Genomic DNA, 15490 nt, shown 5'->3' with positions numbered 1-15490 from the left:
TACAAAAATATCATTGTCATAGGCCTTAGACATGTCGACCTTGATGGCAATAATATCAAACATCACCTTCCTTTAAATTAATTTGTTAAGCTTGTGAAATGCCCCTTGAATAAGGATAGAGTTATCTGTCATATCCAAGCTTTGATAAACACAACTTCCGTGGGGGACAAAAAGCGTGGAAATTGTAAAAGTTAACCATGTCTCAAAAAGAAAATTCGTTTTTAGTTATTTTTTTTTTAAAAAAAAAATTAGCCACTCAAACAAATTATAAGCACATTCTATTAACTTTCATAGGCCACCCAATGTGTTTTCAAAAGTATTACTAACCTCATTTGAGGTTAATTATTAGACAACATATACACTGCTAAGTAATGGTAATTAATTTTTTTAAAATTCTTAAAATGCCTTTCCTCTTGTACACTTTTTTTTCTCACTTCCAAAATTATAAAAAAATTAAAAATAAATAAAAGCATCCCAACTAAACATATCACCATTGAAGGTTGTTGGCTATGGTTGGTAGTGGGGCATGGCGGATAAACATATATTTGATGGTGGGCAATTGTCCCCTCTCAACTTCTAAAATTGTATTTGACTCTTGATATTGTGCATATAAATTATTATATTTTGTTTATACTTCTTCCTCAAATAAAAAAGATAGGAGATAATTAAGTAATATAAAAAAAATTAGTATATAAACTTGAGACTTCTGTCCCTTTGATTCAAGATCCTGACTCTACTATTGTAGTAGGGTGTCGCTAACAAACAAAAAGACTTAAGAGAGAGAGAGCATTAGAACCCACTAAATGTGGGTTTTGATCGGATATTGGTTTTCGATGGAAACCCACGGCTTGAAAACTCATTTGTAGGTTTCGTCCAAATCCTATACTAGTAGGTTGTGATAGAATCACATGAGGGAGAGAGACAGAGAGAGAGAGAGAGAGAGAGCAAAATTTGCTGCTAAAAGACAAATGAACCGTGTGAAGGGAAGAGAGGAGAATTGATGATGGTGGCCAAAGGAGAATTGACTGTTTGATTCCCATTTGCTTGGTTGTTCATTGTTTGTCGCCTTTTCTTTCGTCCACTAAACCTGTACGATGGAGTTCCACACGGCAATAGTTTGAAACGAAGTTTGCTAGTTAGGGAAGTCTGCGATGGCTATGGCCACCCGAGAAGAAGGTTGCTATACCATCGAAGACATGACAGGAAGATAAGAAAGATGAAGAAAGGGAGAAGAGAGAGATGCTTTAAAAATAAGGACCAAATGGTTAATTTTCGTAATTTATAAGCTGAATACACAGAGAGAGTACATTTTGGCCAAACCTAGAGATAGTATGTATCCTTAATTTGTTTTTAGTTTGAATCATATATATACATACACACATATACGTATGCATGTATGTAATTTTCCAAGAAATATATATAGGAAATACCAGTTAATTACATGCTTCTGGAGAAGAAAAAATGTGTGCTTGCAGAAAGTATATTAACACCCAATGCTTTCATTAAACATAAATGCTTAACTTGAAGACTCATTTCATATTCATTAAGTTGCTGAGTTTAGGGTTTAGGGTCGAGCACTCGAGCAAGTAATATGTCAAATTTACATCGATAAATTGTGAGTTTAATTCTCATCCTGTGCAGTAAAATAAAGCCTCACACTTGCGATTTATTTTTTCTGCCAAAATCGAGGGCATGAGTGGTAGAGGAAATAAATTGAGCGCCTCTAATGCTGGGCAAAACACTATATGTTTTTAAGGGCAATCAAAGCTTATAATATATTATATATATTGATCAGAAGCGGGTATTAATTTCAGAGAGGAAACTTAAAAGTATAAACCAGAAAGAGCAAGAAAACTATCTTTCATCCACAAAGCACAGAGAGCTTCTTCCTGATAAATCCGGAGGAACAGTATATATATATATTTGTAATTTGTAATTCAAACAATTCATCAATACAAATTAAATTTGGGTTTTTCTTTTTTCTTTTTAGTGAATTGAAAATTAAAGGAAAATTGTAAGTAATCAGCAGATCTGGTCCTCTATTTGTTGCTTAATTAGCTGCTACCTACCAGTAACAACATAACAGCCAACGATGTATTTTTGCATGCATATATAAGCATTTTTCTAATCTTTTTTCTCTCCACAAATCCTAGGATGAAACAAAATATTTCATAAAGAAATCCTATATATACACATTTTTTGTGTCATCTACAAGAAAGGGAATATATATGTATATATATTAAAATAGGAGTTCAAAACAGGAAAGAGAGAAATGAAATGGCTCCCAAAGGGATTCTTCTTCTTCTTCTTCCTCCTCCTTTCTTTTTCTGTTAATTAATTTCTGTTAAATGGTAAAAGCTTTGAAGATTTATTCATGCATGCAGATGCAGTAATGTTTATGCATCATAGATCAACTTGCATTCTTAACACTAAACCCATCCATGCTAGAGATCGATTTTCACACTGGGAGACATATAACAGAAGAAATTCATTTACATGAACAGACAGACAGACAGACAGAGACAGAAGCTGCAAGAGCTCAAGAACAAGACACACAAGTACTATAGTTTGTGTAAACTACAGAAGAAAGGCAAACTTAGGGTTTTTCTCAGGATGAAGGGAAGGGGCACGGACAAATTAATCCAGAATGAGAAAATATATATATATATACACACACAGGAAGACCTGAAATATTAGCATCAGAAATGGAAACACCCAATAATTAATATGATTAATAAATTACATCTTGAATTTTTTTTGGCATAAAAACTATATAAAAGATACAAATTTTCAAATTAGAAAACACATACAAAATATAATAAGTTGTGGGTGTTGTCACAATCAAACACCAGTCATGCAATACAAACAAAATCAATTTGTCCGCTGCCAAATGATCATGTCCAATAAGTCAATTAGAGAAGCAGGGTCGATGAGACAATCAAGCTTCCAGGAAGGGTCATGAAAGCAAGAAAAGAAATTGGCAAAAGAAGAAAAGGGACAGCTCATTGGTCATTTCCCCTCATTAAGAACAACACCCAACTGTCCTAGCAAAGCCTAAGAGCAACTAGCTAGCTAACCCTACCAGCCTGAATAATTCCAAAACATGCGCCTCTCCAATGCGTTTTCATGTGCATGCATGTAACCTAGCTAGCCATAGCACACAGCCCCTATGCGCGCACAGTTATAAACAATGACTTTTGGGTTTTTCTATCTTGTGTCACAAATATGTATACCTTGTTTTACACAACTCGATCAGAGTAATATATTACACTTTATTTTATGTCATTTAACATAAGTTTAATGATTTTTTTTATTGGGTAATGTCAAGAAGAGCTATAAATGCATTATATTTCAAAATATTTAGCTAACTAATAAAATTTTTAAAGAATAAAAATAAGATATAATGAATACTCTTTACCTAAACAAACAAAATGCATTTATGCCATGCGAGTACTGGTAAACATTACCCACCATTTATTTATTTATGGATCAATTATAATAAAGACCCATGAAAGGTGGGTCGGCGGGGGGAGACAAGAAAATAATGCAAGTGAAAATAAAAAAGAGGGATATAACAAGAAAAAAAAAATAAAAAAGAGGGATATGACATAAGATATACCAATAAATACAAAAGGAGTTGACAGGCCGGGCGAGTTGAAAAGATTGACTCGAGTCTTCTCCATCATCCCTTTCCTTTGCTTAAAACTTAGATTCTCTATTGTCTCATCCTCTTTGCAGCTGCAGTGGCACTCTTCAAACACTGGGAAGCCCCTACAATCAAAATTCTGCCAAAATCCACCACAAACAACACCCACACAGAGAGGGAGAGATCGAGATCGATAGATACACAATATTCCAATAATTATCTCGACCAGTTTGAATCAGTGTTCCCTTGACTGAATTTCCAACTTCCATGGATATATATATATATATATAGAGAGAGAGAGAGAGAGAGGGAGAGAGAGAGATTGAGCTAATACTCATGTGGGTGATGGTGGTGGTGGTGGTGGTGATGGTGGTACATTGAGGGGTCACAGCCCCCTTGCTGCGGTGGCGGCCGCTGGCCACGGTGGCCACTATCGTCGGCTTCGTCCATCTTATTACACCCCATTTGGCCGGGGCTCGCTGCGCCCAGGTTGAGATAAACCAGTCTTGAATCTAGGTTAAGGTTGGCCATGTTGCCAGTGCTGTGATCGTCGGCCGTCGGGGGATAAATAGGCGTGGAAGAAGCAGCATTGCCGCCGCCGCCGCCGCCGCCTTCTTCCCGTGAAATGACCAAAGCGGCCGATTGAACCAGCTCCAAACAAAGGCGGAGCTTGTTGGGTTCTATGTGGGTCAGACCCGGCACTGCCCCTTTGAAGAGGAAATCGGATGTCAAGTTCCGGAGCACGTCGAGAGGGGTGATTCCATCGACCGTCCGGATAGTCGGGTCGGCGTGGTGGTCGAGCAGTACAGCCACCATGTCCGGCGACACCATCTCCGCCGCCACGTGGAGCGGCGTCTTACCGGCGGGTCCAGCCGGGTAGTTAACGTCGGCGGCTCCTAGTTCCAGAAGGGCTTTCACCACTTCCCGGCTGCAATTCTCGACGGCATAATGTAGGGCCAAGGCTTCGTCGAGATTAAGCCCTTCCCCCATGACCATGAGCTTGACAAGCTCGACATCGGAGGAGTCCAGGGCTCGCCTCATTCGCCGGATTTTCTGGTCTTCGAGGTCGGCGGCGGCGCCGAGGTCGTGGTGGTGGTGGTGGTGCGGCATCAGGGATCGCCGTGCGATCGATGATTTCAGGCGGAGCTCTTCGATTTTGGCGACAACGTCGATCGGAAGATGCTTGGCCAGGACTTCAGGCTGAAGGCCGGATTTGGCGACCAAATGGGAACAAGTAGTCCAAAGTTGGTGCATCTCTTGCTTTCTTGAAGCTATCAAAACTTTCATCACATCTTCAATTGAGGCCTTCTCCACCATGCTCGCCAATTGCTTCTGGAACACATCCAAACAAAAAAGAATCATTAATGTAAACTGAAAGAATAGTGACTGTAAATTAAAAAAAAAAAAAATCTATGGAGCTTGCACGAATTGGTGATTAGGTAGTATTTCTGGTTGGGTTTGATATCCATTCAATGTGGAAACCAAATGGGGAAAGTTAGATTGTTTGGGAAAGATATGGCTTGATCACTGTGGAGGAAAAAGACTAGAGATCATCAAGATCTAAATTTAGCAAGTACTGGGTGTGAAACAAAAAGATAGACGAAACTAATTCGAGAAAAGGCTCAGAGAAATGGTACGTGAAATCAAAGATGAATCTTTTCAAGATAAAACCGCAATAGAATTGCACTCCAAGAAGAAGAAAAGGAAAGGAAATTAGAGGAAAGAATAATCTTGGGTTTTTGCTAGCTTTGCAGAATCTCAACACGGGAAGAACTTAATTTTAGCAGCAAGAAACTGGCAAATTCAGAGAGAGAGAGAGAGAGGGGGGGGGGGGGGGGGGGGGGGTTGCTAGCTTTGCAGAATCTCAACACGGGAAGAACTTAATTTTAGCAGCAAGAAACTCGCAAATTCAGAGAGAGAGAGAGAGAGAGAGAGAGAGAAAAGGAAGTTCCCTGTAGATGTTTGTGAGATCAAACCCATCTGATGTACAGATTCGCGAACAAAGTCGAATCCATCCCAATTCATAAAATAACAAATTGAATCAAAGAAAATGAAACCCACTTCCCCAAAGCCAGATGACTAGTGCACAGTGCAGACACATAGATTTCTTACTAAATCAGCTCTAATACCAGTTAGTGCGGATTAAACATGGACGAGCAAGCGGTATCGGTTGGATTACCCAGCTAACAAGTGGCATCAGCCGAGAGCCGACGAGAGACAGATGGAAGAGAGAACAAGGAAAAACCTGGGTAAGCAATGCGAGCTGCTCGACGCCAAAGGATCTGGCGGCGGCAAGTGTGTCGAGAGCTAGATCGACGGCGGCGGTGCAATGCGTGTGCCAGCAGCCTCTCTCGCCGCAATTGGGCCTAGGTTCGTGCTTCTGGGGCACAATTGAGACCTGGCCACTGTACAGAAACTGTAGCATCAGCAAGAACACTTCGTAGCCCACTGAATTCACGGGTATCACCTGCGGATTCGACCCCCTCGGCGACGACGCCAGGCCTCCACCAGCCCCGGCGGAGGTCAGCCCCGGCTGAGTCTCCATGCCGCAGAAGAACTTCCTGAAGAACAGGCTCCTCGCCGCCAGGATGCAGCGGTGGGCGTGGACTAGACGGCCCTCCACGCTGAAGGTTACATCGCTGAAGGCCTGGCCGTTGATCAACAAGTTGAGATAGTCCTGTGAGAGAGATCTCAAGGACTCTTCAGGAGACATCTCTTTATATCTATATCTATACCTATAACAATCTATGTATAGAGAGGGAGAGAGAGAGAGAGAGAGAGAGAGAATTTGGTTTTTAGTTTTGTGGGTTTGTTTGATCAGAGGAAGATGGAGAAGGGAAGGGGATGAGGAGAAAGATGGAAGCTTGGGACCTTCTTCTTCATATCAGGTGTTGTGTTGTTCTTCTACCACGAGATGATGATTATGATGATGATGATGATGGGGCACTGTTAATTTTCTTCTTTCTTGTGAGATTCTCTCGGTGCTGTTGTGTAGTGAGATATTTTCCACAGAGAGAGAAAGAGAGAGTGAGAGAGAGAGAGAGAGAGAGAGAGAGAGGAGCAATTTGGGTGGCTACTCTGGGCGGCCGAGGTATTTAAAATAGAGACATTATTAATTTAAGGAAAATTGGAGTGAATGGAATATTTATACACATTTCCCTCTCTTTTATATATATATACACTTATTATGTACCTCAGAAGGTTTTACATTTGCCTCATGACTAGTGTTATAATCATTGTGATTAAAGTAGTGGTTAACTGATGACAAATATATGTGGAATGATATGTTATTTGACGTAGACTAATAAAAATGGGTGTGTGACTCGTATCTCTCAATGGACTCATGCCTCTCTTCTTTCTCTCAATTTATTTGCGTTAGATAAATGTTATGTTACTCGATGCAAATGACGTAACAAAATCGATAAATATATTTTCTATTATAGAGCTTATGAATATTATTAGTTTCGTAATGATTTTAATAAAGAAATAATTTTTGGAATTATGTGAGAGGCATTAAAATAATAATAATAATAATACTTAAATAAAAATGTTGAAAACAATTAATAGAAGGGCAATATTGAACTTTTCCATTATGCATTCCAAGAAGTGTTAATGTACTCCAAACAACAGGAATAAGGAATATGATCCAACCAAATTCTTGTCATGGACTTCCTCTAAAAAAAAAGTTAATTATTATGAGGTAAATGTTGAATAGGAATTATGATTTCTATACTTAATTTTAATATTTGAGGTAATATTCTATATTAATATATTATATATTTATATTGATATGATAGATCGATACTTCAATATATAAATGTTATTTTAAATATTAAAATTAAATATCTAAATAGTATTTTCGATGTTGAAAACGAAAGTTGTGCAAATATATATATATAAATATATATAATGAATTTTGATTTCTTAAACAACGTTACTTAATTTAAATTAAGTAATACTGATGAGACAACTCAAATATAATGATTATTGTAGGACCCATTTATTTAATTCTTTTAACATAACAATTCGATAGGATGGAGCTCACATCATTATATTTGAATTGTCACATTAACGTTGTTCAGTATAAACTAAATAACGTTATTTGAGATATCCAAACTCTCTCTCTCTATATATATATTCATTTAATTTCCTTTTCCTCGTTAATGAGATCTAATAGTTTAACAACTCCACAATTACAATGGGTTGAGTAGCTACTTAAATTGGGGCCATTTGAAGTGTTCAAGCTTGTCATATATATCATCTTGAGAGTTGATTGGATTATTGAGTTAATTAATATTTTTTGTTAATTAATAAATACTTATTTAGTGCATGAGATAGTCTTATTATATATTTCAAAAGGGCTGCAAACTATAGGGTTTAATTTTTATAAAAAAAATACGTAAACACATGAAATAATAGATAAAGACAAACCAATTAAGAAAACATCTACTTGTATTAACAAAGTGAATAACATTATTATATAGTAATCTTCTACCATCCAAATATATGTGACTAGCATCTTAGAGATGGGCAAGGTGATTCAATTGTCCCAACAAAAATAGTCCAACTCCCTTTCATGGGTTCACCAATGGGAAGTCTTTGCACTCTATGTGAAAGTCTAATGTTACATAGGAATCCTATCCTAGGACCCCATTAGCTATATATATTGAGAGCCACTAGAGTTAGATTTGCCAAAAATCTTGAATAGGGGCTATTGCTATAGGCTAAAAAGTAAGGAAGAGTAAGTTTTGTCACATCAGCAATAATTAACGAGGTAATGATATCGTGATATTTGGAGCGGTGATAAGCATATTTTAATTGGGGATGTTAGATCTTGAATGGGTCATTGGAGGGAATGGTTTCCAAGTTTGGCGATCGCGTAGGGTTTTAATCTCGATGGAGGTAAGGTTGGAGGTGCAAATTTATGGTTTGAGAGCAAAGAAGAGAAGATAGAACCTTTATAGAAAATGTGCGTGATGGGGGATTAAGCGATAATCAAGTTCAAAGAGAAATAATCTTACCATAGCTAGCGAATCAAGGAGGAAAAAGAAGAGACACTCTATACCTAAGTTGCAAGGAAACAAAAACGAAAAACAGATATGATAGGAAATGGAAATAGAGAAAAACGTAAATAAAAAAAATGTAAATATAATTTTATTTAAAAAATTATAGAAAATAGTTATTCATTTTAAAAATAAATATAAATTCCATAATATATTCAAAAAATTCTTAAAAGGATTAAAAATTTTGAGTTAATGACGAATAAAATTTCATCTCTATTTGTGCATGGAAATGTGTTTTTAAATCGAAAACATATTTTTTATATTTTCTTAATATTATAAAACAGTCACAAATAATTTTTGAAATTAAAATAAATAGCCCAAAAATGTAATGTTTTTGACATTTCAAAAACGAAAACGTTTCGAAAACACTAAAATAATGCTCTATTTGCATGCATCATAGCTCTGTACATAGAAAACTCTCAGAGGAAGCCATGGTACCTGAAATTTGACTAAATAATAAGTAAGCAAATGATATTTATTTAGGTCAACTAATCAAACCGATCCTACAGCCCATAATTCTAGTCCCCAATCATTCAACATATAATCTAAAATATGTTTAGACATTTTTTTTTTATGAGAACATATATAGTGGCACATAGCCGTGACATATTATTTCTCCAAATTTGACATATAACTCTACTAATTAAAAGTGCACAAAATATTTCTTACTAATAAAAATGAGGAACCATGATATATTCATTCATACATAGTTAAATTATACAATCAATTAATCTCCCAAAAAAGACTTGACGGGGTAGGATGAAATTATCACAATGCTTTTCCAAAGACGTTATGTAATTCAACCTCGCCACATGTCCAAAACTCAAATCCGTAACGTATCATTCCCTTCACTCTCAAATTTAGATCTAAAGAATTGCATTGGCTTTAACTCCTAGATTTCAATCTAAAAGAATCTCGGGTTAGATTTAATAGATTTATGCCATTTAAATTCAAATACGAGATTTTGTTATTTTATAACAATCTAGTGTGAGAATCTCAAAGTAAATCGTGAGAATTCCAACCATATGGGGAATTACCCCAAATGTCTAACCTCCTTCACTTTATATAAATAGGGTGACCCCTATATATAAAATTATCTAATTACAATTTCATTGTTTTTCTTTTTAAATTTTATTACGTTGAGGTCATGACTGGGACTTAGTCTCACCTCAATCTTTTGTAGGTACAATCCCCAAAGAATTAATCTTGAGATATAGATTTTGAGATCAAAATTTTAAAATAACACGTATTGATAAGCCCTTCATCTTATTATCAAAACCCATAACTCATCCTTTTTGTTTGATCATTATATCATAAAGGAATATGAATAGGGAATCAAATATGGAAATTGGATTCTTTAATTTAAAATTTTCATCTTATTATTTTAAATTAGTCATGATCGATGAAAAGAAAAGAAACAATTTAGTAAGATATCAATTAGTAATCAAGATAACGTGATTATTGCTAATAACGACATGGCTAGAATTATACTTATTTATGAATTTATTTTTGATATTTTTTTTTAAAAAAAAAGCATATTATGACACGTCGTATACCTCATTAATTAAGACGTGTCTAGTGTCTCATACGTTAGAATATGACATGTGACTTACTAACTCTTTTGACGTTGAAAGAAAAGGTAGATGTTTGAAATATCATATTCAAATTTCGAAAATCTTGATTTAGAGATTTTGTAATATTTACTTATATTTATTTTTGAGTATTTACTTTATCGTCGGAGACTATATGGAAAGATGGAGGCCCGCCCATACAAGGGTTTAGACGGTGACGTATAGTTTTGTAAATTTTAAGATTTAATAATTAATAATATATCTTGAAAATTCACTGGGTCAGTGAAATATCAGTGCCCTAAACGAAGAAGGATACGACTACGTGTCAACTGCTGATTTGGGGGGGGGGGGGGGGGGGGGGCTGAATCTGTCATAAAAAGAAAAACATGGGGACTAACGCCAAAGTTTTAAAATGGGAAAGGGTGGGACTGTGACTGCACGTGCCAACGTCCGCTAAAGTCTAAACTGTTAGTGCGTCTCTCTCTCTCTTTAGCCTACAGATAAATCGTAAAAATAATTAATTTCATTATAAATTTACTTAATTTAAATTTTAAATTACACTTAGACCCCTCCATCACTAATCCGTCACTTATATCCTAATTAATTTAAATAAATAATAATTAAGTGACAGTGTTAGTAATTGGGAGGGAGGTCTGGTCTGAGTGTAAATTTTATTAAAAAATAAAAATAAAACATCTTTGATGCCGCTATCGTGCACTAGGGGTTGTTTGGCGGGTGGTATCTGTGGTGAGGGTACCATTCAACTGGCAGTCCAAGTGGCAATAATAATTACACTGCAGTGACCGAAAAAGAAAGCTTAAAGCTGTTGAAAGGTTTCGGCTAGCAAACAAAACCCAACTCATTAATTAATATTCACGAATTTTAATTTAGTTTAGGTTTCTGAAAAATTGACGAAAAAGAAATCCGGTTGATTGACAACACAGAGGTTTACTGACTGTCTTATGATTGAACCGCTAGGATTTGACGTTTGTCTAGTCTTTTCAAACCAATCCTGTCTATACGTGTGAGCTTATCATCTCTGTACGTGCCTTTGGCCTTTTCTTCTAGATACCTCCCTTTTTTTTTATTTTTTGGCTAAAGTTATCATTATCATCATTTTTCATATAAGAATGAGTATTGAAGCCTTATTTGTTTTGGAGATTTTGGTTTTAATTTTTTTTCAATAGTTTTATATTATTATTTAGAGTTTGGTGATTGATAAGGGTTTTGGAATTGATTATTTATTATCTGGCTCGTGATCTAGTTGTGTTATTTTCAAGTTTTTCTAAGTAATTATTGAGTCCAAATTTGTCTTGAACTAACTCTTTTCAAAGAAATTAAAGAGGGGTTGGATTATTTGACTTTCAAACCAATCACCATGTTAGGGAATGACATAGTAATGATGCAATAAATATATAATAAATGTTGTACTTGTATCTTAAGATATTTCATCTTTATGTAAGTGGGTTCTGTGATCAGTATGAACTAAGATAAGGTCACATGAATGGTCGAATGTGATCCTCTAGATGCACCGAGTGAACTAGTTATCTCAGACTTGTCTTGTGCTAGTTTGCATTGTCTTGGATTAAGCATTCGGGTAAGCCTAATCTTTCGAGCTCTTTAATTTGAGCTCAATCTTAGATTTGGATTTTTTTTTTTTCAAGAATTGGAGTGCCGATCATAAGTGATCCTTTAGTATTATTATTTGGATTTATGATATTAGTAATGAAATTTAGTAATTAGGGGTGTTATTGAGTCTTTGAATAGCACTTTGATGTAGTATCCTAACCTAATTTGTTAAGATCGATCTTATCGAGAGAACCTAATTTTATAGGTGAAATAAGAGATCGATGTTATTTGAATATACAAAAGTTCTTTAGATCCAATACTTAACCTATATATATAAAGAAAATGATTGTACGTGGAGGTTAAAAACAAAATAATATATACACTCATTTTTTATATATGCGTTTGGTATATATTAAAAAGTTAAAAACTTAATTAGCCAAAAATAAAAATTAAAAACTCAAAAAAAATTGGAAGGAAATAAAAAAACATAATTTTGATTGAACTTTTGTTTTATATTTAAAATTATAAATTATATATTTATAATATTCACAATCAACTTTACGACATTTTCAATCATTTTATTATCATATATCACTTCAATTCAAATATTTATCAAACATTAAGACTGCGTTCTCTTTACTGTTTTCAAGTCATTTTTAGTTTTCAATTTTCTAAAATAATGAAAATGCGTTCTCTTTGCTGTTTTTAAAAATACATTTTTGAAAACAAAAAAAAAAAATTGTAAAGAAAATTCAAAACAATAAAAAGTTATTTTGATTGTTTTCATTCAAAACAAACTCTAAATTTAAAACACATTTATTTATTTATTTATTCATATTTTATTATTGTAATGGAAAAAATATTACAAAATTCATTAACTTTAAAATGTATATATTTTTTAATAATATATTAACATTAAACATTTTTAATTTACTGAATAATCAAATTTATTGAATAAAATATCATTAAAATATTATTTTCAAAATTTTAAAGAGAACGCGTTTTCTAATTTTCTGTTTTGAAAAATAGTTTTTCAAAATTACAAAGAAAACACATTTTTAATTTTCTAAAAATAGACTATCAAAACAAAAAATTGAAAATGAATTCAAAACTTAAAACTGAAAATTAAAAAGCAAAGAGAACGTAACCTAATTTTTTAAACTCATCTTACTTTAGTAAACTTGTTTCACCTCAATACACTAAACTCATCTAATCTTATATTGCGTCGAAACAATACTAAAAAGAAAAAAGAGATAAAATATTGTTCGAAAACAATGACACTATTGTGAAATAGGGCAGATGAATAGAAAAAAGCTATGTTAGGTTCTCACTATTTAATTTTTGTCTTTTGCCCATTCCCCCCTTAAGAGGAAGACCAACAAGAGGCTTTAGCAACTTTTTAAGTGTTCTTTATGCGTGCAAGTGTATGTAATTAGGAGGATGGTTTGTATTGGCATAGTGATAATGATTGAGGGCTAAATTATCTTAATATTATTGTTATAGAGATGATGTTCAAAGTGGGTTAAGGGACAAGATTATCTTATTAATTAGAAAGAGCCATTGGATATTCATATGATATTGTGTTCAAATGCGTGGAAATAGAAGAAGGGTTATTAGGCTATAAAAGTGATACAAATTAGGGCAAATCCTTAACCCTATTGCTCTATTTTTAGTCTTTCTTAATTATATTTCTTTGTAATATTCTTTAAAAATATATATATATATATAATTTCTTTCTTTTTTTTCTATAAGTAGGAGAGATAAGTGATTCGCCTAAGTAACGTTTGTTAAAATTATCAAGATAAGCTTGTATCAAGATAAGCTTGGAATATTTTTTGGACCAAAATATAGAATGATTAAGAAGTTTTTCAAGATTTTTATCAAATTATTTGTTAAATTTTTTGAAATACACTAAAGAACATATGCATAATATTTTCTTGTCTGTAAAATGTTAAATAAGAAGTCATGTGACTTTTTTTTTAAGAATTGCCATAAAAGTTTAACAAACACATTGAAAATGACAAAAATCTGAAATGCTTTCCATATCTTACATTTTTCGGTCTATATCTTTGTTAACAAATACTATCTAAAAGAATATATATATATATTTTCTGTAAACAGGAGATCAGTGTCACTAATAACGTTTGTTAAAATCATCGAGGTAAGGTTGTATTAAGATAAATTTAAAATGATTTTCGAATCAAGATATAGAATAGTTAAGATAAATCTTGAAAGCATTCCAAGATTTTAATCAAATTATTTGGTAAATTTTTTGAAATACATTAAAGAACATATGCATTATTTTTTCTTATTTGTAGGGTCTAAAATATGCTTATCTGAAAAAGGAGAGAGATAAGCACATCTGAAAAATCCTAAATAAGGAAGTCACGTGTGACTTCCTTTTCTAATGGTCGCGAGATAAGTTTAACAAACATGTTAAAAATAATAAAAATTTAAAATTCTTTTTATATCTTGCATTTTCTGATTTATATCTAATTAGTTTGTAATAGTATCCTAATAAATACTTTGACCAAAGTAAGGGCATAATTCTTGGAGCGGGTACTATTAATTGTTAATTCCACCATATACTTAGATTTATACAAATTACTAATTCGTAAATGTATATATCCAGCTCAAATAAAGGGAGAGAGAGGAGCAAGGTAGTTAAAATCGGGATTTTAAGTGGGATCGAAAAAGGGTTCATAAAATCAGATCGTAAAATCGTAAGATTTTAGAAATAATTAAAAATACCCTTCAATTTTTGTAAATAGATGTTTATAATAACATAATTTTGTAAAAAATGAATTAATATCTTTTAATAACCTAATTATTCCTTATTATAGTTCAAAAGATGATACTTCCAAAATATAGCTCAAAAACTAGCAAGTTGGTATAGGCAATTTAGAGACAAAATATAGGTAATTTAGAGGTAAAATATAGCTTAAAATTCTTTAGCGGATTCTTTCAACGTCTTCCATTAGATTTTTGCATTTTTTTTTATTTAACATTGATTAAATCAAGTAAAATCCCGATTTGGGGTTGAGTGGTTCATTAATTAATTACTTGTTTGTCTTGATTTACTTATGCAATCAATGTTAAATCAAGTAAATTGGAACTTATGCAATTAATGTTAGATGCTATGTGACATTGGAACTTATGCAATCAATGTTTAATCAAGTTCCAATTTAGAGGCAAAATATAACAATTCATTGCATAAGTTCCAATGTTAGATGCTATGTGACATTAAGACGTTGGAAGCATCCTCTAAATTGCAACTTAAATAAATGAAGGTCTTTAAATCGTAAAATCGTTTGGGGATCTCTAAAGCGTAAAATCGTAAAATCGTATATGTAAAATCGAGATTTTATAGGATTTTATCCCAAATTAGATTTTACATGGGATTTGAATCGTTTAGGGGTCTTTGAATCGTAAAATCGTATGCATAAAATCAAGATTTAAACAACAATAGAGAGGAGAGGGTGTCCCTCAATATGCTCTGTGAGCTAAGAGTACCAGTTTATTTTTCATTGAAAGTAACTGCCACAGAAATTGAAGTTTGTATCTACTTAGTGGGAGATGGGAAAGTCTTCAATGCATCACAAAAGGAGATGACAGCCGGACCTTTCTGTCTCTTGAGGAAT

At 33.5% G+C, this 15490-nt stretch overlaps 1 protein-coding gene across 1 annotated transcript; it reads right to left on the bottom strand.

Moving 5' to 3' along the window:
- Positions 1–3422: 3422 nt before the first annotated feature.
- On the bottom strand, positions 3423–6721 carry LOC127789348 (regulatory protein NPR5-like). The gene is made up of 2 exons (XM_052318311.1): positions 5892–6721; positions 3423–4978 (listed from the first exon to the last, which is right to left on the bottom strand). Exons 1-2 carry the CDS (start codon positions 6357–6359, stop codon positions 3974–3976), a joined length of 1473 nt encoding a protein of 490 aa, XP_052174271.1. The 5' UTR covers positions 6360–6721; the 3' UTR covers positions 3423–3973.
- Positions 6722–15490: the final 8769 nt, after the last annotated feature.

The sequence above is a fragment of the Diospyros lotus genome, chromosome 13 (assembly GCF_014633365.1).
Source record: "Diospyros lotus cultivar Yz01 chromosome 13, ASM1463336v1, whole genome shotgun sequence".
Lineage (NCBI taxonomy): Eukaryota > Viridiplantae > Streptophyta > Magnoliopsida > Ericales > Ebenaceae > Diospyros > Diospyros lotus.
The sequence above is the reverse complement of the archived record's forward strand: the minus strand, read 5'-3'. Positions and strand labels throughout refer to the sequence as shown.